Raw genomic sequence first — 24,587 nt, 5'->3', positions numbered from 1 at the left:
ATGACCTCTAGGCTCCCCATGTGATCTTTGCTGGCATTGTGTGTATTGGGGATCTTGTTACCACTGGATGGGGTGAAAGTTTCTGCTCCCACTTGGCTGTCTCTGAGACCACCCCAGCAAGGGTTTTGGGATGGTGGTGAGGGTGGAAGTCTAGACCACCACCCAGTTTCTACTGGTTTAAGTGGAGGTAGGGTCATAGTTTTTTTTTTTTTTTTTTTTTGTGTGTGTGTACAGTTTGACTATTGTTGAGTGATTATTGTCTATAAGTTTTATATCTCGCTATGCTGCCGTTTTCCTAGTCCTTTCACTAGAGAGAGCTGGGTTTATTGAGGCTTTAAAAAATCCGTGCCTCTTTGCATTTCTGGGTTCATAAGTACCAAATCTAGGATATATGAGGCATAAAAGAAAACCCAAATAAGAAACTTATTGTTATGTCTTCCCTCAGGTCCCCTAGCCAGTATTTTCCTTCTTCCTTCCACCTTTTAGAATCTCATGTTTGCCTCATATACGATGTCCAAGGATCTTATATATAGTAGTCCCCCTTATCCATGGTTTCACTTTCCCAGGTTTCTGTTTTCTGAGGTCCACTATAGTCTGATATATTACATAACTACTCTTGCACTTTGGGGCCATTATTAAGTAAAATAAGGGTTACTTGAACATAAGTACTACAATACCATGACATCCAATTTCATAACCAAGATGGGTGCTGAGTAACTAATGCATTCCAGGTGGACAGAGCAGAATGTGTGAGGTTTCATCATGGTACTTAGAACAAACATCTGGCAACTTAGAACTTATGAATTACTTCTGGAATTTTCCACCTATGTCACAATGCCTGTGTCATTCACCTCACTTCATCTCATCATGTAGGCAGTTCATCATCTTATATCATCTCAAGAAAAAGATGACTGCTGGCTGAGCACAGTGGCTCACAGCTGTAATCCTAGCAATTTGGGAGGCCAAGGCCAGTGGATCACTTGAGGTCAGGAGTTTGAGACCAGCCTGGCCAACATGGTGAAAAACCATCTCTACTAAAAGTACACAAATTAGCTGGGCGTGGTGGTGGGTGCCTGTAATCCCAGCTACTTGGGAGGCTGAGGCAAGAGAATCTCTTGAACCCAGGAGGCGGAGGCTATACTGAGCAGTGAGCTATGATTGTGACACTGCACTCTACCCTGGGCAACAGAGCAAGACTCTGTCTCAAAAAAAAAAGAAAGAAAGAAAAGAAAAAGATGACTAAGAATCAGTTTCTTTCAAGTTTCTGATGGATTTGTAGTTGTGGCAGCCACTTTTATGTTTCTAATAGCCTTCCCTCCCTCCCTCCTTCCCTTCCTCCCTTGATAAACCCTTTTTCTCTAAAGTTTTGTCCACTTAAATGGTTTATCAATGCCTCAGTCTTTGTCTTTCTTGGTTTTCTCGGTTGTATTTTTGTTTTCTGTTTCACAAATTTCTGTTCTTATTTATTACTTCCTTCTACCTTGTGTATGTGTATTGCAATATTCTTTCTCCAATTTATTAATTGGATACTCGGCTCATGACATTTGAGATTTTCTACTTTGCTAATGTGTTTAAAACTTTAACTTTCACTCTGAGAATTATTTTAGTTATGTATTGAAAGTTTAATTTTTTTAAGTATTTTTTTGAAGTGTGATTGAGATTTCTTGTTTGATTCATGAGTTTTTTTAAGTATGATTTTGAATTTCTAATTGACAGAGGTTTCTGTATGTTCTTTTTCCCGGTGTTTTGCAATTGACTCCATTATTCCTTTTCATATTTCATCACTCCTTATATTTTGGATCATCCATTTGGGTTTCTTTTTTTTTTTTTTTTTCCTTCCTTCTGCTCGAAGAACATCTTTCCTAATTTCTTTTAGTGAGGTTTCATGGTGGTAAATTCTCTTGGCTTGCCTGAACAGTCTTTATTTTGCCATTGTTTGTGAGAAACAGTTTTACATCACAGAAAATTCTCATTTGTTATCTTTCAGCATATTGACACTGTTCCACTGTCTTCTGCCTTCTGTTGTTTCTGTTAAGAAGACAGTCATTAGTCTAAGCTGTTGTTCCTATGTCTGGCTGTTTCTTCTCTCTGGGGCTGCTTAGATAACATCCTTTTTATTATGAAAAATTGAAACGTGGGAAAGTGAAGACGAGTGCGGTGAACCGTGTTCCGTCTCCACCCTCCCCAGTCACCCACGTTTTGCCAGTATTGTTTCACTTACGCCCGTCCTTGCTTTCTTGTGTATCATTTTAGGTGTGAATATGCCAGTAAGCACTTCTAACAATTAAGGATTTATCATAGCCATGGAGCACTATTACACTTAACAATGTTGATAGTAATTCCTTAATATTATGTAATACCTATTCCAAGTTCAAAGTTTACCAGTTATCTCAAAACTAACTTTACAGTTGGCTTGAGTCAGGATTCAAACAAGGTTTACTCGTTTGACTTTGCTTTATCTCAGTCGTTTACTCTAAAACAGCTTTCCCCTCGTTATTCATGCCATTTATTTGTTGAGGTGAACGTACAGTTTGTCCTGTAGAATTTCTCAGTTTGGTTGTTTGCATCGTGGCATCATTTGGTACAGTCCTCTGTCCTCAGTGCATTTTGCTACCTGGTAATTAGATCCAGAACAGGGCTTCTGAGCCTTGGAGCTGTTTGAAGCTCTATTGTGGACCATGGCCTCTGCATCTTAGGGTGCATAGCAGCATCCCTGGCCTCCACCCGCTAGAAGCCAGGAGCGCCCTCTAGTTGTGACAACCAAAAGATGTCTAGAGGCCTTTGTGAAAGAATCCCGTTCCCTTCTTTAGGAAGGCTTCCAGGTGGTGGTGTACTTCCTGCTGCTTTGTATCAGGAGCTCTGTCATGTCTGGTGTCTCTCCAGGTGATATTAAGATGGAGCAGTGGGTTCATCCTGATCCTTCAATTGTAAAGTTCTCCACCGGTCTCTCCACAAAAGGTTCTAGTCACCCAGATCTATGATTTAAGTGAGGGCCACAAAACGGTGAATTTAGAATTTTGTGATTCTTTCTGTGTTTGTTATTTTGACTTTTTCTGTAAGAAAGATCTGATCTTATCAACTGTTTGGTTGCCCTGAAATGCAGTTTGTATGTGTAGTAAACAAGATTACTTGCTTCATTCTGTCCCTTTTTAATAAGTTTTTAAAATAATGAATCAATGCCCTAGTAACAAGTATGACCAGTGAGAGCTATAAGGAAATTATTTTCGTAACATTTTGGATTTTAGTGTGTTTCATGTATTTCAGTTCTTTGCAGTCATTATTACTTTTGCTGCTTAAATTGTCCCATCTTGGCCAGTGTTCATCCTTTCAAGTCGATCATTCTGTCCTCTTCATAGGCCTGATGTAGAGTTTGACAGTTCTATGGTTTTTGTCTGTGACAGCATGTTCCAGGATGATTGTACATACTTCTGGTCCCTGGTCTGGAATTGCTCATTTCTCCAAGAAGCAGCACACGCTGGACACTGCTGTGATTCCTGTAGATTTCCATGCCTCCCCCCCCCCCCATATTCTGGTGGCCTTTGCCTCTAGGGGCTTCCTCTTCAGCTCCTCTTCAGAGACGTCCCATAGACTACGGGAGCCACCGGAAGTGCATGGGAGTTTGCATCCTCCAAGGTGGCGCTTAGCCAGTGAAGGAAAGAGTGGGTGTAGGAGAGCCAGCCTTGTGGCTTCCGTTGGGCCAACCTTCTGGTTCAGATGAGAGCCCAGAGTGCCCCTGTGGGAGCCTAAGCTACCTTTGCAGGACTTGGTCTGAAGCACGCACCCTTGCTTGGCTTCTTCACCTCCCTGCCTTGCTTTTCTCTTCCCTTCTGGTTTCTTCTTGGAGCCCATGCCACCTCACTTGTGTTTCTGTAGAACCTGAGTCGAGACACCATGGTTCCTTTGATAAGACAGTGTTTAGAGGCAGTCATCTGTGGTCATTGCTGCTGGGTTTTTATTGCTTTCAGGCTTTTTGGTGGGGTTTTTAAAAAGAGAGAAAAGAGGCCGGGTGCAATGGCTCACACCTGTAATCCCAGCACTTTGGGAGGCCAAGGTGGGTGGATCACCTGAGGTCAGGAGTTCGAGACCAGCCTGGCCAATAGGGCAAAATCCCGTCTCTACTAAAAAAAGAAAAAAAAAAGATGTATAAAAATTAGCCAGACATGGTGGCACATGCCTGTAATTCCAGCTACTCAGGAGGTAGAGGCAGGAGAATCACTTGAACCCAGGAGGCAGATGTTGCAGTGAGCCGAGATCACGTCACTGCACTGCAGCCTGGGTGACAGAGCAAGATTCCATCTCAAAAAAAGAAAAGAGGGAGAAAGAAAAACGTATGTCATGAATTCTATGGCATTTGTCATTCAAATAGAAGATTGTAGGATTTTAACCTCACTTTTGTATTTATCTCTCTTCTATCCTGAAAATGTCTTTTTCTCTTGCTGATTCTGTTTTCTTAAATGGTATTGTTAAAAAATTTTTCTTTCCTAATTATTTGCTTCTATTGCATAGAAATAATAAGCAGTTTCATCTGTTGGTTCTGTGTTCAGCCACAGAATTGTCAAACTCTCATTACTCTAATTTTTCTGTAGATTTTTTTTTTTAAGGACACAGTTGTACCATCCGTGAATATATCATATTTGACCCATGAATTCTTTATTCAATTTCCAAATGTAAAATTTTAATTTTAACTAATCTCTTTGTTTCTGGTTTCTGCCTTAATTTCTGACTTAATTGTGCTGTCATTAGAGAACATGATCAGTCTGATAGTTTCCTTTGAAATTTATTTGCAGTTGTCTGTGCCTTGGCTTTATTGTCAACTGTTTTCATGGTTGGCTTTTGTACGTGTTCTATTTGTGCTTAAGAGGGATGTGTTTTCTCTAATTTTGTGAGCTCTGAGCTTTTTATATTTGTTAAGTTCGTTAGTTGTATTACTCAAGTATTTTTTATATTCACCAATATTTTGCTTGATTCACCTGTCAATTTTTTTAAAAATTCTTATCGATTTAGGGGGTACAAATGCAGTTTTTTTACATAGATCTATTGTATAGTGGTGATGTCTGGGCTTCTGGTGTAACCATCACCTGGGCTCACGTGATCCTCCCACCTCAGCCCTCTGCAGTAGTTGGGCCACAGGTGCATATCACTATCCCAGAGCTCATTTTTTGTATTTATTATAGACATGGGGTTTCCACATGTTTCTCAGGCTGGTGGTGAACTCCTGGGCTCAAGTGATCCACCTGCCTTGGCCTCCCAAAGTGCTGGAATTACAGGTGTGAGCCACCGCACCCAGCCTGTATTTACTTATGTATCTCATCTAAAAATTCTTGCATCTGAAGTCTTTAGGGGTGTAAATGTACCCATTGTTTCTGCTGTTTTTAGGGATGTGAGTGAGTGTACTCATTGTTTCTGCTGTGCCTTCCAGTCATGGTGACCTTGTTTCATGATGTGTTTGGTGATATTTTTTGAGTTCATATATGACTGATCTTAATCCTCTGTATTAGGGTTCTCTTAGAGGGACAGAACTAATAGATGGGAGTTTATGAAGTATTAACTCACACGATCACAAGGTTCCACAATGGGCTGTCTGCAAGCTGAGGAGCAAGGAGAGCCAGTCCGAGCCCCAGAACTGAAGAACTTGGAGTCTGATGTTTGAGGGCAGGAAGCATCCAGCCCAGGAGAAAGATGTAGGCTGGGAGCCTATGCCCATCTTGCCTTTTCACATTTTTCTCCCTACTTTATATTCGCTAGCAGCTGATTCGATGGTGCCCACAATATTAAAAGTGGGTCTGCCTTCCCCAGCCCACTGACTCCAATGCGAATCTCTTTGGCAGCACCCTCACAGACATACCCAGGATCGATAGTTTATATCCTTCAATCCAGTCAAGTTGACACTCAGTATTTAACATCAAGTCCCCCTTTTCTCAACTAGGTTTTGTGAGATAATTAAGCCCTACAGAAAATGAATTAACTACTTTTTCCGTTTTCCCAAGGATGGAACATAGCTTGTACCTCTCCAGATATAGAGGAGAGAAATCCCTTCTATACCATGGATATCTTGGGAAATAACAGCTTAAGTTATCTTCAAATTCCCCCTCACCTGTAGCGATTCTGTAGGCCAGCTGAGAAGGTTTTTGTCAGAGAGGATTTGCTGTTGTTTCCGGAAGCCTGGGGTCCTGCCAGGCTGGGCTTACCTTAGCCCCCTTTGGGGATGCAGTTTCATAGGAAAGTCCCGTTCAGCTTCCCCATCTTGAAGTGAGCCCGAGGCTCAGAACTCCTACCCCAGCACTGGAAAGGGCAGTTCCTCAGTTCAGCCTCAGTGTCTTAATCTGGAAAGGGGGACCTGTGCCGTGGCGTGCTGTTAGGAGGAGGAAGGCACCTGGGCCGTGTCTGGCGCGTGGCTGTTTTTAGTGAAGGCTGTCTTCCTTTCTCTATTCCCCTCTGAAGCTTGCCGTTTTGCTTCATTACCTCCTATTTCAGGGATTTAATTTTTCTCACTATTAAGTCATTTTAAAAATAGTCTTTCTCCAACAATGAATTTAGTCTGTGTAATTTTCATTTTTATCCTTCCCTTCTTTCTTCTGCTTTGACTTAATTGACATTTTTTTCCCCTATGATTGATGACTTTCATATGATTTTCTGTGTTGTAATAAATTAATTTCAGGAGAGATAATTCTATCCAAGCTCTGGAATTTGTGTTCCATTTATTTTGAGCAGCAGCAGTTTTCACTGAATCCAGACTGATTATTTTTTCCCAGTTTACTTAAGTTAATTAATTGTTCATTTATTTTAGAGACAGAATCTCATTCTGTCGCCCAGACTGGAGCCTAGTTGTGCCATTGTGGCTCACTGTAACCTCGAACTCCTGGCCTCAAGTGATCCTCCTGCTTCAGCCTCTGTAGTCGCCAACACACCTAGCTAATTTTTAAATTTTTTTGTAGAGACAGGATCTGTCGCCATCTTGCCCAGGCTGATCTCGAGCAATTGGTTGAGACTACTGGGTTCAAGGGATCCCTCCCACCTCAACCTCCCAAAGTGCTGGGATTATAGGCGTGAACCACCACACATAGCTGTAGGCATGTTTAATATCCACAGTATGGTGCGTCTTATAAATATTGCACCTTTTATTTAGTCAATCTGTGGTTGTCCATTTTATAATTTTTGTTATGTAGAAGAACTTAACAACACAAGCCTGTAATCCCAGCACTTTGGGAGGCCAAGAAGGGTGTATCACTTAAGGTCAGGAGTTTGGGACCATCCTGACCAACATGGTGAAACCCTGTCTCTACTAAAAATACAAAAATTAGCTGGGTGTGGTGGCACATGCCTGTAATTCCAGCTACTCAGGAGGCCGAGGCAAGAAGAATCACTTGAAACCGGGAGTGGAGGTTGCAGTGAGCCAGAGTCGCACCACTGTACTTCAGCCTGGGCAACAAGAGTGAAACTCTGTCTCCTGTGTCATTAAAAAAAAAAAAAGAAAGAAAGAAAAACAAAAACTTTTGGGAATACAGATTTTTGTATACATGCTTAATTTCCTTAGCAGATAATGTTTTATAAATTAACATAATTTTTTAGGGCTTCAAGTAAGTTTTGCCAGATTGCTTTCTCAGATTACATAATTTTCATTTTCAACAGGGAAGTTTGGTGGTGCCCATTTCAAAAGTGGTCACTTTAAACTGCTTGTGCTAGTGGGTGGGGGCTGGTTATCATGGCTCTGTAGCCAGCATCCTCGGTGGTGTAGACCCATACTGCTGTGGCTTCGGCTGTTTTCATGCTCACCTTGAAGCTTTTTTTCTCTGGCAAGGCCTTTCTCTGCAGGACTTCAAAGTGGCCAGCAGTCAAGGGCTCCACAGCAGGCTCTGGGGATTAGCACTTTCACTTTGTTGCTGTTTAAAATCCTATTTGCTTTATGTTTCTTTAAATAATTCAAAATGAGTTGCAGCAGTGGGAGGTGCCTCCATGTCACCGCACTTCTTCCTTGGTGTCCCTGAGGTCTCAAGAGCTCTGTCACCTACAAGAATTAAAATATACAATAGGATGGTTGAAAATGAAAAATTACTGTGAGGAAAACACTGGTCAGGGACAACAAAATTTACCTGAAAAAAACAAGATCATGGCCATGTTAGCCCTGGGGAGCTGGATTTGTGGGAACACAGCTGGGGTAGGGTTGGGGTGCTGAGTGTCAGAGGATAGGGCCTGGGGGAAGGAAACAATGAATGGGGGGCTGGCGAGGGAGTGGGGCCTGAGCAGAGGCTGGGTCCTCCCAGGCAGCACATCCTTCCGAGCTCCATGGCCTCACAGGACCCTCTCCTGGGATCCCAGGTCAGGGCAGACTGGATGATGACGATGAGGTCCAGGGAGACTCTGTGGGTTTGTGGGTTGGGAACTGGGTCCTGATTCTCCCGGTGCTGTGGGTCCGAGGTCCCAGTGGAGGCAGTGGGAAGATCTCACCAGGATTTGGGGTTCTCAGCGCATCAAGACCCCTCAGTGAGGCAGGGGTTCCACAGCCACGGGCAGTGCTGGGTTCAGTGCTGTTTTCCACCTTGGCACAGCAAGAGGGAAAAAAGGGTCTGTTAGGGTCTCTGCAGCAGACAGTGGTCCTGGCTGTCAGGCACTGCGGTCACATGTGTGAAGCGGTGCCCTTAGCTGCGCGCCCATCCCTCGTGGGCCCGTGAGGACCTGACGCAATTGCCAGTGGCAGTGGAGCTGGGAGAGAGCCATGCGATGTGGGCCTAGTGTACACCACACCCCTTACTCGGGGGCCCTGTGTCCTTGTAGGTGGTAACGTGGACCTGGAGAGCCAAGCAGAGGGAAAGAAGGAGGTGGAAGCGGATGACGTGATGAGAAGCGGCCCCCGGCCCATCGTCCCGTACAGCTCCATGTTCTGTTTAAGCCCCACCAACCTGTGAGTCTCCTTGCCTGGCTGTTTGTGTGGCTGTGCACTCACCCATGCATCATGACCTGCAGGAACACAGTAGCCAGTGTGTGCTGATTCTGCGCAGTTACGCACATAAAAGGCTCTAGGTACCACAGCAGTCCCTGGAGGCACGTCCCGTGTGACCTCATTCTGCAGGAGGTTCTGTGACGTGTTCACAGGCAGCCTCCACAGAGCTGGGGTGAGCACAGACAGCTGCAGGCTTGGGCTCCTCACCTTCTCTGCGGTGTGTGTGTCTCTGCACACAGGGACCCTGTTTGCCCTGTCTCTCACACAGTTCCGTCCATCTGCCTTCCCTTCATACCTGCCGCCTGTGTTGCATGCACATGGGCACCGTGTTCCTTCGCAAGTCTGTCCGTGTGCCCGCGCCTGTGCTTTTCCTGCATTTGTCATCCACTCTTCAGTCCAGGGCCTCCATGAGTCTACCTGGTGTTCATGTGGCAAATAGCACTCTAGGTGCTGGGAGTGTCTAGGAATGAACGAGACAGGTGAGAGCCCCTGTCTTTGCTAAACCTGTGTGCTGGTGGGAGAGACAGACAGCAGACACGACAGACAGTAAAAGACGTAAGATGCCCTCTGGTGTGTGCCAGGAGGAAACACAAAGCAAGGCATGAGATGTGGCCTGTTGGGTGCTAAAACTTAATGGGAAGGTCAGGTAGGGCCTCTGGGGTGAGACTGGAGCAGAGCTTGAGGAGGAGGAGGCAGAGGGAGAGGCAGAGCAGAGGTGGAACCACACGAGCTCGCGCGGCCGGAGCAGGGGCTGGGCAGGTGGATGGGAGGACAGAGGGCAGCAAGGCCACATGGACGTGCCCTGGCTTGTTACCCGTCTGTCCATCCCCTTCTTCTTTGATCAACCAACAGTCTTTGCAGCAAGCCCTGCATTATATCCTCTCACTGCCTCCTCCCTCCCGTCGTTCTTTTGTCCAACACGTGTCTTGGGAGCTTACGCTGCTGTGCTGTGGTTAGGAGTAAAGCAGTAGTGGAGACGGACATAGACACCACCATGTCAGGACTGATTGTGCAGTGGCAGGTGGGGGTGGTAACCCAGTGTGGAAATGGAAACACAGGAAGGCACTGGCATTCTGGGAGCAGGTGAGAGAAGGCCAGGGAGGTTTTCTGGTGGAAGTGACATCTTGGTTGGAAACTGAAGGATGAGTAAGAATTAAGGCGGAGGAGGGAGAGGGGAGGCACTAGTGGAACATTCACAGTGGCCCAGAAGTAGAAGCCAGCAGTCAGCAAACCGCCGAGGACAGAACTGCGTCAAAAAACAAAAGGGTAGGAAGGGCTGGCTGGGTGTTCTCTCATGGGGTGGGGGTCACACTGTCCTGGAGCACACTAAGAAGCGTGAGACTTGTGCACAGTGGGGACACTCAGACTGTAGCCCAGCAGGGCCCTTTGTTGGGGAGACTGCAGACGGAGACCACTCAGTAGGTGGTCAAGGTTTCAGGCAGAGAGAGTGGTGTTTTGATCAGGGTACTCACAGTAGAGAGGTTTGGAAGTCAAGTGCTTGTAGAGGGATTTTGGAGGCAGAATCTGCTGAGTTTGGTGATAAATTAGATGTGGAAGGGGAAGGAGACATCGAGGATGACACCCAGTTTCTGCCTGACAGTGGGTGGAAAGCCCTGTGTTCACCGAGACCGGCAGTGCTGCTGGGGTTCTACCCGCAGACCCTGCAAGGCCTGGGGCAGCTGGGGATGTCTCATGGCCAGTGGACTTGGGATCTGAGCTGCGGGTAGAGCTGAGTGCCAGAAACCCAGACACAACTTGGAGTGGATGATGGCTGAATGAGAAGGAAAGGCAGCTCTTTTAAGGAGGGGAAATGGCAAGGTCTGAGGCAGCAGCAGGCCGGCGGTGGGCTGGGGACAAACAGCTCTGGGGACACAGGCAGGAACTAAATGGCAGAGGTCCCTTCAAGGAAGAGGGAAACACGGGCAGCTACTTAAGACAGATGGCTCTTGGAAGTTCATAGGTGTGGGTGAGAGGAAGAGCTGACAGGGGCTGGGGGCAGTGGGCATGCCTGCGAGGCAGGGGGGGTACCGCCAGAACACAGCCCTTGAGGTGGGGCCGTCTGCCCCACCTGCTCCATCCATGGCTGCCTCTTGTCCCCCACCCATAGATGGGCTTCCCAGCCTCCTGGTTACTGTGTACTCTCACTTGGTGGCTCTGCCGGCATCAGGGAGGCCCCTGCTTGTTGATTTCCTCACTCCTTCCCGGTGTTTTGCCTGCTGAAATGGAGCTTCATGAGGCCTGTCCTGGTCGCCCATGTGTCCCCCGGTGTCTAGCATGTGCCTGGCAGGGCAGTCTCTCAGTAATGTTGAACAAGTGAGTGAGGCAAACGGGGCTAGAGCAAAAGGCGAGCATGTGGCAGTGCACGGAGCGTGTTCTCGTGGAGCGTGTCCACACGCACCTTGGGAGCCCAGACAGGCACTCACCCCACACAGGCCCCAGAGGACTTTCCCAGGGCAAGAAAGGCCTGTTCTCCATGAGCATGCTGATGCTGAAATTCTTCGTCTCTGAGCAGTTCCCTCCCTGCTGACCCCCGCTAATCTGTTCTGTGAAAGGGCTGTGTAGTTGATGCTCTTGTCTTTGGACTGCTGTTGGCTGCATGGACAGTTGGTAATGAATGGGTGTAGCTGTACTCCACTGAAGTTTTATTCACACAGACAGGTCAGCCTGATCCGGCCTGTGAGCTTTGGTTTGTTGACCCCTGCCATGGGGTTCTGCAGCCTTCCTCACCTTCTATCCCGGGATGCCCTCTCGGAATCCCAGCCACTGTCCGTCACCTGGCTGCCACCTCCAACCACAGGGCCCATTAGCAAAGCAAAGCTCTGGTGCCACAGCTTCCAGAGGCAGCCCAGGACCCTTTCTGCAGGATGGGCTGAGCCTGCCGTTTAGCAAGGGTCTGGTGCACCTGGCCAGTGGGCCTCGTGGTGATCCGTGTGTTCCCTCACAGGCTCCGCCGCTTCTGCCACTACATTGTGACCATGAGGTACTTCGAGATGGTCATTCTTGTGGTCATCGCCTTGAGCAGCATCGCCCTGGCCGCCGAGGACCCAGTGCGCACAGACTCGCCCAGGAACAATGTGAGTGGTCCGGATGGCTGGGCCCCTGCGGGGTGGGAGCTGGGTGCCTTCCCAGGGACCCAAGGGGCTGGGGTGGGCTGGGGTCCTGTCTTCTCACAGGACACCCTCGTTCCTCCGTCTCTGTACCTGGGAGTGCAGGACCAAAGGTCTGGAAGCAGGAAGACAGGCTGCGGCAGAGGGGGCCTGTTCCCAGACGGTACTCGTCGGAGCCCCCCTCCCAGAACGGTTTTCCGCAGGTTCCCTGGCTCCTGGCTGACTGGAGGAAGAACTTGGAGCCACCGAGGGCACCGTGGCTCAGGTTTCAGCCCAGCTTCTGAGAATAACCTTCCTTTTGGTTTCAGGCTCTGAAGTACCTGGATTACATTTTCACTGGTGTCTTTACCTTTGAGATGGTGATAAAGGTGAGATACGTGGCTGCCGGCTGCCCCTGGTGACCCCAGTGTTTTGCTCTCCCTCCCTCATGACTGAGATGGGGCCAGGGCAGGGGTTGGACCGCAGTTCCTATAAGCTCTTGTTAAGACATGTGGTGGGTGTGCTCTGGTTGTGTGTTCAGTGCGTGAATGTATGTGCACAAAGAGGCTTTGTTTTCACTGAGGACAAGACGAGCGCTCCCCAGTGCCATGCCTGGGCCTCCACTGCCCCTGCTTTCTTGAAAACAGGAGCTGCAGGCTCTCTCTAATGTGCACATGTGGGCTGAGGCCCTCCCTCTTGGGACAGCAGAGGAGGAAGACGGTGCAACGCTGTTTGGGGAAGAACGAGATCTGGGAGAGAGAGAGTCGGAAGATTGTTTGAAGTGGGTGCTGGAGATGAATTTAGGAGTGATGTGGCATTTGTCTTCGGGTGGATTCAGAGTCCTTCACTGTCTGCCTCTGAGTGTGGACTCGAGGTGCCCCCATATCACTGTCTGACTAGTGTGACCCTTGTGCATTTGCGCAGGTGTGCATTCAGTGTGGTTGAGTGTGCATACACACGCACATCAGTGACTTTCATGCAGCTTACGGTATATGTGTGCCCGCATGCATGCACACAGGGCAGCGTGTGCGTGTGGAGCACTTACGGCACATGCATGAGCACATTACCTCTGCTATTTCACTCTTGCAAACTTCTGTGGGGTGGGCATCATCATCCCGATGTTACAGATGAGGAAGCTGACACTTAAGAGAGGTTATGGTTCTGGCCCAGCATCGCAGCAGCAGGAGGCACAGAGCCAGGGTGTGAGTGAAGGTCTGTGTAGCGGCCGTCCTGCTGGTCTTGCCAAGCTCGTCCTGCTGAGCTTGCCCGCAGGGGATCTGGGTGAGCTCTGGGTTCCCTGTGTGCCTGTAGCCCAGCGATGGAGCAGCAGATGGAGATGGAGACTTCGGTCTCATTCAGACTTCAGGGAAGTTGGGAGCCCAGGCAGGATCTCAGCCAGCCACGAGCCATTTAGGGATATTTGAGTCAATGGCGTTGAGGTCCAAAGCCCCACTGAGGCCCTTCGGGGTGTGACCTGGGCCATGTCTCCCTACTCTGACAGGGTATGGGAAGGTGTCCCTAAGGTCACTGAAGTCACAGGTGTGCACGTATGTGTGCACTGTCAGCCACACTGACCCTTCCACGGGGACCTAGAGCCATATTCTTCCCCCATGACTCCGGAACCTAGCTCTCCCTGTCTTTCTGGTTTTTTTGTTTTGTTTTGTTATTTTTTTTTAGACAAGGTCTCGCTCTGTCACCTAGACTGGAGTACAGTGGCGTGATCTCAGCTCACTGCAGTCTCTGCCTCCTGTAGAGATGAGGTTTTGCCGTGTTGGCCAGGCTGGTCTTGAACTCCTGAGCTCAGGTGATCTGCCCCGCCTCAGCCTCCCAAAGTGCTGGGATTGCAGGCATAAGCCACTGCACCTGGTCATGTTTTATTTATTGCTTTGAGAGACAGAGTTTCACCATGTAGCCTGGCTGGTCTCCAACTCCTGGGCTTAAGCGATCCACCTGCCTCAGCCTCCCCAAGTGCTGGGATTGGAGGCGTGAGCCTCTGCGCCTGGCCTCTGCCTGTCTTTTCTGACTATCACGTACCTAAAGTGTGTTTCTTCCTCCCAGATGATCGACTTGGGACTGCTGCTTCACCCTGGTGCCTATTTCCGAGACTTGTGGAACATTCTGGACTTCATTGTGGTCAGTGGCGCCCTGGTGGCATTTGCTTTCTCGTAAGTAACATTTGCTCTGAATTGGCTAGGGAGAGCCCCCAGAACCACAATGGGCTTGAGGGTGAGGAAAGAAGAGAGAGTCCCTCCTGTGGGCCTCCATGGGCTGCCTGTGGCTCTGTCACTGTCCATGTGGGACTGTCCCTGTCTGCTTGGGGTGGAGCTGTGTGGGGTTAGGAGAGCCTGAGGTCTGTCTGTGGCTCTGGAATTAGGTAGGGCCCTGAGACCATCCCCGCCTGCCTGGAGAGGTTGGGGCTATGTGGGGCTGGGAGGCCCTGGTGTGGCCTGTGGCTCTGGGACCAGCTGTGCCCAGCATTTGCCTACCAGGGTCCTTGGGGGCGACTTTACCTTGACCTGCTCTGAGGCAAGTCTGCTCCTGAGCCAGGGAGACCTCTGGTGCTTTTGCCCAAGGCAGAACTGGTGGTTACCTTTCCCTCTTGGGGCGCTAGACGTCTCTTCTGACTCCCTGAACTCTCGAGGCTGAGGCGGGCAGATCACCTGAGCCCAGGGGCAGTTGGCCCCGCCGCGGCTGGAACTGGAGTTGGCTTCCTCAGATCCCGAATGGAGGGTGTCAGGTGTCGTCAGGGCTCGGGCAGCTGGGGATGGGTATTTGGGGGTGGGGAGGGGCGGGGGGTGCGGTTTGTGGGGTGAGGTCCAGAGACAAGGAAGACCCCTAGTGGACGACAGACACAAGGGAGGGTCCACATCTCTCGGAGCCGCTGGGAGGGCTGCTCCTGGCGCCACTGACTCTGTTCTCTTTGTCTTCCTCTTGCTGGACTCGGCAGGAGCTTCGTGGGGTAATGCCTTCTCTCCCCCACACACTGCCCCTGACATCACAGCATTCCAGCAGCCCTTCTGGGGTCATTTCATCTCCAGCCTCACCTCCTGCTCATCCACCTTCACCCCATTGGGGCTGCATGCTGCTGGGAGCCGAGTCCCCGGCCAGGGGTTCCTGCTATGCCTCTGGGAGTGGGGCAGGGAGCTGGGCTGGGGCTGGGCATGGTCAACCCTTGGTGAGGCGCTTCCTGGTGAGCAGGGTGTCCCCAGTGAGGGCTGGAGGCTGGGGACGTCGACCTGGAGGGCAGCAAGGGCTCCAGGAGGGCACTGCCACCTGTGGCCAAGCCCGAGGATGGGGTACGTCCCCAGGCGCTCTTGGTGCGTCTCCTTTCCGGAGGAGTGGCGTTCCTTTTGTCTCTTTCCACTCCAGCCCCTTGCATTTCCCACCCTCTCCTCTTTCTGTGATAAAGGAATGAGAGCTTTGCTGGAGCATCAGCATGGGCCTTGGGAGTGGGAGCACTGCAGACAGGAGGAGGAGAAGGGGTGGGGCCGATCCAGGGGGCCTCAGAGCAGGAGAAGGGAGCAGGCCTCAGGTAGACTGCTCCCCAGAAAGCCACATTTACTGGGCAACAAAGCATTGTCTCCTCTCTCCTGCCCCTGTCCCCTCTTTCCCCAGCTGGCAGAGGAGGCTGGTTTGAGAGTGGGTGTTGGGGGCACTGGGGCGATGGAGACAGCTGGCATGGTCAGGTGGCTGGGTTCTTCCCACCTGGAAGCTAAGTGTTTCAGGATGAGTTTGATCTGATTCTGGAGTGTAGGCTATGGTCAGGGGAGAAGAAGGGGACCAGGGTGCCCGAGCCGTGTAGCTCACCCTTCTTGCTCAGCCCCGAGTATTGCTGGAGCCCCAGGAAGTGCACTGGGGGCAGGGCCACCCCTACAAGCAGGCCTTCCCCAGGGAATGTGGGGGGGATGTGGCCTCTGAGCAGGGTGAGGAAGGACTCTGTATGTGAGTGAATCCCACCCAGCCCTGAGCCCTCAGCTTCCACCCTCACTCCTGCCCAAGTGGAGTGGCTTTGCTTCTGAGAATGGGGGCCTTCTTAGGAGGAAGTCTCTCCTTGACACTGCTGGCCCAGTCTCGGTAGGGTCATGGGAGGTCCAGCCTCCAGAGCCTGCTAATTCCTGCGTCCCCAGTAGGTGGAAGCAGCTACATGGGTCTGCCCTGGCTTTTTCTTGGAGGGGCCCTGATCAAGGCCCACTGGTCCTGTGCTTCTGCGCTTGCTTCTGTGCCTGGAATTTTCTTTCCCCGACTTCTGTGTTGCCATCCCTGCATGAGATTTCCTGTCTGCTGCTTTCTGGGTTGCATTGGTGTCTGTCTCTGTGGCCCGCCCTCCCTCCCTCCCTCTCCGCCCCCCCTCCCTCCCTCTCCGCCCCTCTGCCCTTGTCTGTCCTAGTCCACCCTGCCTCTTGAATTGCCTTTGTATTTGACTTTTTCTATTTCTTACTCTCCTTCCCGTCTTCCATCTTCCTGCTGTCAGTTTCACATCAGCGAGTGGAATGTTAGGGCGGCTGAGGTGATCTGTAGGGCAGAGGCCAGACAAGTCCCCTTTACCTCCCTCTAGGCAGCCCAAAAAGCAAGGAAAAAAGCCTTTCCAGATTTTAGTCCTAGAAATGTGCTTGTGGACTTCCACTTCTGGGTCTGCAGTCCTCGTGCAGGCCCCTTCTGTTCTCTTATTCCTGGAAGCTGGGGTGGGATGGGTGTTGGGGTGATGGTTCTCCTTGTGTGCCAGGTGCTGCTGCCCTGGCCCCAGCTCCTGTGGTACCTGCAGGGCAAGGCCTCTCTGCTCCTGGGTCCTCCACCCTGGGGTCTGACAAAATGCACAGGGGAGCAGGACCCAGACCCTGGTGGGCCACATGGGAGCCGGGCACACCCATGCCTCCTGCCTGTCTGCATCTGTGGCTTCTCCCTTCTAGAGGATCCAAAGGGAAAGACATCAATACCATCAAGTCCCTGAGAGTCCTTCGTGTCCTGCGGCCCCTCAAGACCATCAAACGGCTGCCCAAGCTCAAGGTTGGAGCCTGGAGTAGGGGCTTGAGGGATGTGCACACATATGTGTGTGTGCGCGCATGCGGTACACGAGTGCGTGCATACGTGTGTGTGCATGCAGTACACGAGTGTGTGCATGTGTGTGTGCATGTGGTACATGAGTGTGCATACATGTGTGTGCATGTGTGTGCATGCAGTACGAGTGCATGCGTGTGTGTGCATGTGGTACATGAGTGTGTGTATGCATGTGTGTGCATGTGGTACATGAGTATACATGTGCATGTGGTGCTTGAGTGTGCATACGTGTGTGTGCATGTGGTACATGTGTATACGTGTGTGCATGCAGTACATGAGTGTGTGCATATGTGTGTGTGCATGTGGTACATGAGTGTGTGTATACATGTGTGTATGCATGTGGTACGAGTGTGTGCATACATGTGTGTGCATGTGTGTGTGCCTGTGGTAATGAGTGTGTGCATACATTGTGCATGTGGTACATGAGTGTGCATATGTGTGTGTGCATGCAGTACATGAGTGTGTGCATACATGTGTGTGCATGCACGTGCGTGCTCAAATCACACCCCTGTGTGAGGGGGTTGGGCTCACTCAGCTGTAAGTCCCCTTTACCCAAGTAGACCTTGTTCCCAGCTGCGTCCTGTGAGAACCCTCCTCCTCAGCCCAGCAGGATGAGGCGGCACAGGGTTTCTCTTCAGCAGCTGCGGCGCATTGTGGGAAAGGCTCCCGGGACAGGCACAGGGTGGTGGAGGGAGATGCTGGAGGTCTGGGGCTTGGGACACTGGCTGCTGAGTGGGGCCCTGGGAGATGGGCATGGGCTGAGCTTCTGGATAAAGACAGAGCATTAACCTAAACACATAGGGCCATGCTGAGACCTGGTAATTGTGAACTTGTGCTAGGCCCTGTGTAAAGTGCTTCATGTGCTTCAGCTCACTTAATCCCCCAAAACTTTATGCAGCAGGTTCTTTTACTGGAAATTCAAGCTATTGAGACCTGAGGCAATGTGGGACTTAGAGAAGAAAGTTTGCTTAGACCCTGTATGTGAAGGAGTGGGCTGGCAGGTGGCTGGGGAAGGCGTTGGAGGCCCTCTGGCTCCAGGGAGGAGTGGCTCCTCCCCTGGCACCAAGTGCTGCTCTGCAGTGGGCATCCGTAGTGCACTGGGCCATTTTCTGGGAGACGGTTGTGGCCCTGCCTTCCTGTCACAGCCAGATCAGAGCAGCCAACATGGTGTCTCCCCAGCTCTGAGGGCAACATCGTGTGCACAGGGAATGCTGATCTTCCAGGTCAGGAAGAACCTGAAAGAAAGCCTCAGGTGGTGGTGGCTGATGACAGGGTGGCCTCGGACAACAGAGCACATGTGTCCTTGCCCTGGAGCTGAGCCACAGCCCTACTGCTCTATTCTGTTTGCCCATACTGCTTCCCTGATGCAGGGCAGAGCCTGGCTGCATCCACTCTACACAGGCCCAGCCCCTCCTGGTCATTCCTGCTCCTGTGGCTGAACTCCGACCTGTGAGGCCGGCTCTCCTAGGCATCCAGCCACTGCCCCTAGCACCTCCTGCCCCCCCATCCGGGCCAAGATGCCTCCCCTCATGAGAGACACGGCACCAGTCTTCTGTGTCAAGGAAGCTGGTGGTGGAGCCTCCCTGCAGTCAGGGGCCTGAGGGCCTTGCCGGGCCCTGGAATGGCTGGGGGCCACCTGGGCCTCAGTGGTCCTCAAGTTTTAATCCTGTAGGTCCCCTGCCCTGCCTGATCCCCTCTCTCCTGGCCCCCTCCACATCCTTTCCTGCTTCCAGCCCTTCCCTGTGGCTCCACCCCCTGTCATGGCTCCACTCCTCCCCTCACGGCCCTGCCCTCTCACCATGCCTCCACCCATCTCCTTATGGCCCCACCCTCCCATCTTGGCCCCACCCCCCATCATGGCTCTGCCCTTGCCCTATGGCTCCACCCCTCCAGGCTCCACCCCTTTCCTCATGGCTCCACCCCTCCCCATGACCCAACCCTTCCGCTCCTGGCCCCACTCTCCTGCCATGACTCCACCTTCTCATCATGGCTCTGCCCCTCCTCCTGCAGGCTGTGTTTGACTGTGTGGTGAACTCCCTGAAGAATGTCCTCAACATCTTGATTGTCTACATGCTCTTCATGTTCATATTTGCCGTCATTGCGGTACAGCTCTTCAAAGGGAAGTTTTTCTACTGCACAGATGAATCCAAGGAGCTGGAGAGGGACTGCAGGTAAACTGAGGCAGAGTGCAAGGTGGGACACAACCCCACAATGCAGAGAACACCGGGAGTTCCCTTGGGACCAGGTGGAGCTCGTCATGTGGCTTGGGAGACTCCATTGCAGAGCATGATGGACTCTGCCTGAGGTTGGGTAGGGGCTTGCTTGAGAAGCGCTAGTGTCACCACAGAAGATGGGAATGCATCCCCTCCCCAGCACCACACCAGAGGCTCCCAGCACTTCCTCCTCAGCAGGGTCAGGAACCAGGCATGTTCTGAGGGACACAGATGTCCAGGGAGCTCACAGTGCCCACTGGGCAGGGCTTCTCTAAGCCCTAGAGATCTAGGCAGGGCTGCAAGGTCAGAGGGGCTGCCTGATGGCTGGAGCCACTGCCACCATCCATGTGAGGCCTCAGAGCTTCCTGTGCCCAAACTGGTCTCCAGAGCAGACAGGAGAGGGCCCCTCGGGGAAGAGCTGGGGAAAGCAGGGTAACTGCTTGTGTGGACCCTGGGCAAGGCAGTACCCACAGTGTCTTCCTGCCTGTGCGGCAGCGTCCCAGCTGCCTCTTGTGTGGATGTCACACAGCTTCCTCCTGTGCTGTGTGACTGCTGGGAACTTGGCTGTTTGCAGCTGGGAACGCTGCACATGCATGTGTCCACCAGGGAGCAGTAGCAGTTTGGGGAGGTGTATCTGTCTAGGAGTGGAATTGCCGGGTCCTGGGTGTGTGTGTGCTTAGCCTTAGTAGATGCTGCCGTCCCTGGTGTAAAATTAGGCTCTCTCTAGCGTGGATGAGAGCCCCACATCCTACCTACATCTTAGTGTTTTCTGTCTTGCCTTTCTGGGTGTAGTGGTAATTCACTATGGTTTAATTTGCACTGGTGTGTTGATCAATGAGATCGAGCCCCCTTTCCTAGGGAGATTGGCCACTGAGGTGTTCTTTTTTGGAAGTGTGTGCCTGTGGTCCACTGTGTGCTGCCTGCCTCTTTCTGGTTGGTTACTAGGTACCGTGTAATGTTCTTTACAGGAACCCTTTGTCAGACGTACAGATCGTAGGTGTCGTCTTCTCCTCTGCATGGTGTTTTCTACTCTTTTAATGATGTCTTTTGAAAAGCAGAGTTGTTTTTTATTTTACTTTTTTTTTGAGACAGGATCTCACTCTCACCCAGGTTGGAATTGCAGCTGCTATTGCAGCTCAGTACAGCCTCGAACACTCAGGCCCAAGTGATCCTCCCTCCTCAACCTCCTAAGTAGCCTGGATGACTACAGGCACGTGCCACCACACTTTGCTAATTTTTAAGAGTTTTTGTAGAGACAGGGTCTTACTATGTTGCCAAGCTGGTCTCAAACTCCTGGGCTCAAGAAATTCTCCTGCCTCGGCTTCACAGAGTGCTGGGATTACAGATGTGAGCCACTGCACCCAACCACAGTTCTTGATTTTAATGTAGTCCAGCTGATCTTTTTTATTCTTCTGTGCTAAGTACTCTTCATACCCTGTTTAAGAAATCTATCTTAAGGCCAGGGATGCTTTCTCTGAAAAGTGTTATTTTTGCCTTTCACATTAAGATCTGCAATTTACTTGGAGTTGATTTTTATGTGTTGTGTGAGGTATGGGTTAAGTTTTCTGAAGGTAGATATCCAATTCACCCAGCATTGTTTTTTTGAAAAGGCTGTTCTCACCCCAGCATAATGAGCTTTTTGTAAAAACAGCTTTATTGAGATATAACTTACACATTATACAGTTTGTTCATAACAGTCCATTTAATGTGGACAAGTAAGTAGCTTTTAGTATATTCACAGGTACATGTAGCCATCACCAGAGTCAATTTTAGAACACATTTTCAGCACCTCAAAAAAAACGAAAAATAAACGCATACCTTTTAACTATCATCCCTTACGTCCCTGTCCCTACCTCTAGCCAAGTACAAATCTGTTTTTAATCTCTATAAATCTCCCTGTTCTGGACGTTTTGTGTAAATCGAATGATAGAACACATGGTCTTTTGTGACTGGCTCCTTTCGCAAGATGTTTTCAGGTTTGTCCACGCAGCGGCCTGTGTCAGAGCTTCGTTCCCTGATACGGCAGAATATCTGTTCTGTGCTGTGCCACATTTTCCTTATTCTTTCATCTGCTAATGAACATTTGGGTTGTTTCTACCTTGTAGCTGTTATGAATGATGCTGTTGTACACATTTACATCTACATTTTTGTGTGGGTCTGTTTTTGTTTCTCTTGGATATGTACCTAGAAGTGAAATTAGTGGGTGATTGGGTGTGTTTAACTGTTTGAGGAAATGCCAGACTGTTTCCAAAGTGGCTAAAGCATTGTATATTCATGTATGAGCGTTCTGAATTCCCCATATCCTTGCCAACACTTGTTGTTTTTCATCTTTTTAGTTTTGGTGTTTTTTAAATTACAGTCATCATCATGGGCAGGAAGTGGTGTCTTGTGGTGTTTTTGATTTGTCTTTCTCTGATTATGAGTGGCATTGAGCAATGTTTCATGTGCTTAATAGCCATTTGTATATCTTCTGTGGAGGAATGTCTATTCAGATCCTTTACCCATTTTTTGTTTGGGTTGTTTGTCTTTTTTATTAATTAGAATAGTTATTTACATATTCTAAATACAACTTCCTTATCAGACAGATGATTATGAAATACGTATTTTTTTCCCATTCTGTGGATTTGTCTTTTTACTTTCTTGATGTCCTCAGAAGCACAAAAGTTTCAAATTTTGATAAAGCCTAATTTATCTGTATATTTTTTATTTTGTTGCTTATGATTTTGGTGCCATATCTAAGGATCCATTCCCAAATTTGAGGTCATACAGTTTTGCCCATTTTCCTCTAAGAGTTTTGTAGTTTTAGCTCCTTACACTTAGGTCTTGAATCCATCATGAGCTAATTTTTGTCTGTGAAATAAAGTAGGGTCCACACTCATTCTTCTGCATGTGGACATCCAGCTGTTCCAGCACAATCTGTTGGAGAGGCCATTCTTTCCCCATGGAATGGTTTCAACACCCTCTTCAGTGTCGGTTGATAGGTGGGTTTATTTGGATCTTCTGTCTTCACCCTCTAACCTTCCATGTTCTCATTCCCAGGGGTCAGTATTTGGATTATGAGAAGGAGGAAGTGGAAGCTCAGCCCAGGCAGTGGAAGAAATACGACTTTCACTACGACAATGTGCTCTGGGCTCTGCTGACGCTGTTCACAGTGTCCACGGGAGAAGGCTGGCCCATGTGAGTGCTCATTCTGCTCACCGTGGCTGGGGCAGGCAGCTCCTGAGCTTGGCCTCCCTGCTCCCTCCATCCCTGGGCTCAGGCGTGGAAGCAGACCCATCCTTGTGGTGCAGGTCTTGAGTTCTCAGGGCTGTCTCCTTTGGAGGTTCCCCTGATGCTTGCTGTCCTCTGGGCCCAGGGTGCTGAAACACTCCGTGGACGCCACCTATGAGGAGCAGGGGCCGAGCCCTGGGTACCGCATGGAGCTGTCCATCTTCTACGTGGTCTACTTTGTGGTCTTTCCCTTCTTCTTCGTCAACATCTTTGTGGCCTTGATCATCATCACCTTCCAGGAGCAGGGGGACAAGGTGATGTCTGAATGCAGCCTGGAGAAGAACGAGGTAGGTGGACACTCTGTGGCGTCTCACGGTGGACAGTGTGGGCAGCACCGTCAGGCTTTCCTTGTGTGCACACATCACTCGTGGCTGGTCAGCTTCGGCTGCCACTGTCTCCAGCACAGGGGCAGGGCCTCCTTTCTCCCGCAGAGAGAACACCTTTGGTCGGTTGAGGCCTGCTTGGAGAAGGCCTGGGCTGCCTCTGTCTGCCTTCTCTCATCAGGGCTCCCTGTGAGGGCTTGTGAGATGCGGCTGGGTGCAGTCGATGCCGTAGGTAGATTTTCCGCTTGTGAGTCTCTGCGCTCCTTTCTCCCTTACAGAGGGCCTGCATTGACTTCGCCATCAGCGCCAAACCCCTGACACGGTACATGCCCCAGAACAGGCAGTCGTTCCAGTACAAGACGTGGACATTTGTGGTCTCCCCGCCCTTTGAATACTTCATCATGGCCATGATAGCTCTCAACACAGTGGTGCTGATGATGAAGGTGTGTGTGGCTCAGCACAGAGGGGCAGCTGGCGCTGCTAGGGATTAGGATCTGAGCGTGAGGCCTTCTTCCTTCCTGCATGAGCCAAAGCGCCGATGGCCTTGCCTCTTGGCCGGCGCGGGATACCTGTAGAATCCTGTTTCCCTTTGTGGCCTATGGGCTGGGACAGTGGGGAGGTTCTGGGAGGACTCAGGGAGAGGAGGAAGGGGTGTTCCAGGCCGAGGCAGGGGTGGAGTTCTGTCTGCCCCCTTTGCTTGGCCATAGTGGTCCAAGGTGGGGTGTCTTGGGGCTGCCAAACCCATGGCCGACAGCGCCTATTCCCCGGGCAGTTCTACGATGCACCTTATGAGTACGAGCTGATGTTGAAATGCCTGAACATTGTGTTCACATCCATGTTCTCCATGGAGTGCGTGCTGAAGATCATCGCCTTTGGGGTGCTGGTATGTGCTTTGGTCCCCCCTTTGCCTTTTGACAGCCTGCATTCTGGCTCCCCATCTGTTGGGTGACCTTTGGGGACTCACAATTTGGAGCTGGGAATTCCCCGAGAACCCAGAGTACATGTGACACTACAGGGCCCTGGGGAAGGGCTGCTCTGACACTCTTGGCTACATAAGCTCTGCCCCCAGCCTAGGTCCTAGGAGGCAGGCAGGGTTGGGTTGTTACTCTTTGGACACATGGCTCTTAGTTCTGCCTCTGCCCAGGCCCAGAGGAATCTGTGTCCCTGGCTTCGACATCTGCTTTGTTCTGGCCTCGTGCTGTGCCCCCTGGGGTGGCCCATCTGCCCTGTGCTTACTGTCTATTCTTGATCGGGGCCACCACCTACCCCTCTTTGCCGACAGAGCCCTTATCAGCCACTGGCACTAACTGCTCTTCTTTTTCTCTAGAACTATTTCAGAGATGCCTGGAATGTCTTTGACTTTGTCACTGTGTTGGGAAGTATTACTGATATTTTAGTAACAGAGATTGCGGTAAGTAGCATTTGTGTCCCCACTTCAGGGCCCCCAGGTGGTTCCTTCTGGAGGGTGCCCCCTCAGTGCATCTCCAGGCCCTATGTTAGCCGCCTTCTGGGTTCTCCAGGATACCCTGAACACATGGAGGCTTCCCTCCGGAGGTGGAGTTTAGGGATTGGGTTTTGTCTCAGCAAATGTTCTTTGTTGAATAAGAAAATGGTTCTCAAAGATCTTTTGAGCTGCTGGCCTGAGAGTTACCTGGAGCTCCATGGTAGCAACTAACCAAGAGGATGCGAATCTTCAATTTGT

The 24,587-nt window shown here is 50.4% G+C and overlaps 1 protein-coding gene across 19 annotated transcripts in view; it reads left to right on the top strand.

Moving 5' to 3' along the window:
* Positions 1–24,587, top strand: part of CACNA1B (calcium voltage-gated channel subunit alpha1 B) — a 235,782-nt gene that overhangs the window by 140,931 nt on the left and 70,264 nt on the right. For 10 of the 19 annotated variants that reach the window (XR_005196467.1, XM_017505589.2, XM_037730262.1 and 7 more), the window contains 12 exons: positions 8,773–8,899; positions 11,883–12,012; positions 12,354–12,413; positions 14,083–14,189; positions 14,972–14,983; positions 16,932–17,028; positions 19,090–19,250; positions 22,332–22,469; positions 22,648–22,849; positions 23,164–23,328; positions 23,658–23,768; positions 24,213–24,296. Coding sequence is in view for 17 of the 19 variants with exons in the window: in XM_017505589.2 (XP_017361078.1) it covers positions 8,773–8,899; positions 11,883–12,012; positions 12,354–12,413; positions 14,083–14,189; positions 14,972–14,983; positions 16,932–17,028; positions 19,090–19,250; positions 22,332–22,469; positions 22,648–22,849; positions 23,164–23,328; positions 23,658–23,768; positions 24,213–24,296 (1,394 nt within the window). In the remaining 2 variants the exon portion in view is untranslated. The remainder of the gene's footprint in view (positions 1–8,772; positions 8,900–11,882; positions 12,013–12,353; positions 12,414–14,082; positions 14,190–14,971; positions 14,984–16,931; positions 17,029–19,089; positions 19,251–22,331; positions 22,470–22,647; positions 22,850–23,163; positions 23,329–23,657; positions 23,769–24,212; positions 24,297–24,587) is intronic. The other 9 variants (XR_005196468.1, XM_037730270.1, XM_037730265.1 and 6 more) reach the window with 1 other exon arrangement.

This window comes from Cebus imitator, unplaced genomic scaffold (assembly GCF_001604975.1).
Source record: "Cebus imitator isolate Cc_AM_T3 unplaced genomic scaffold, Cebus_imitator-1.0 Scaffold339, whole genome shotgun sequence".
Classification (NCBI taxonomy): Eukaryota; Metazoa; Chordata; class Mammalia; order Primates; family Cebidae; genus Cebus; species Cebus imitator.
The sequence above is the reverse complement of the archived record's forward strand: the minus strand, read 5'-3'. Positions and strand labels throughout refer to the sequence as shown.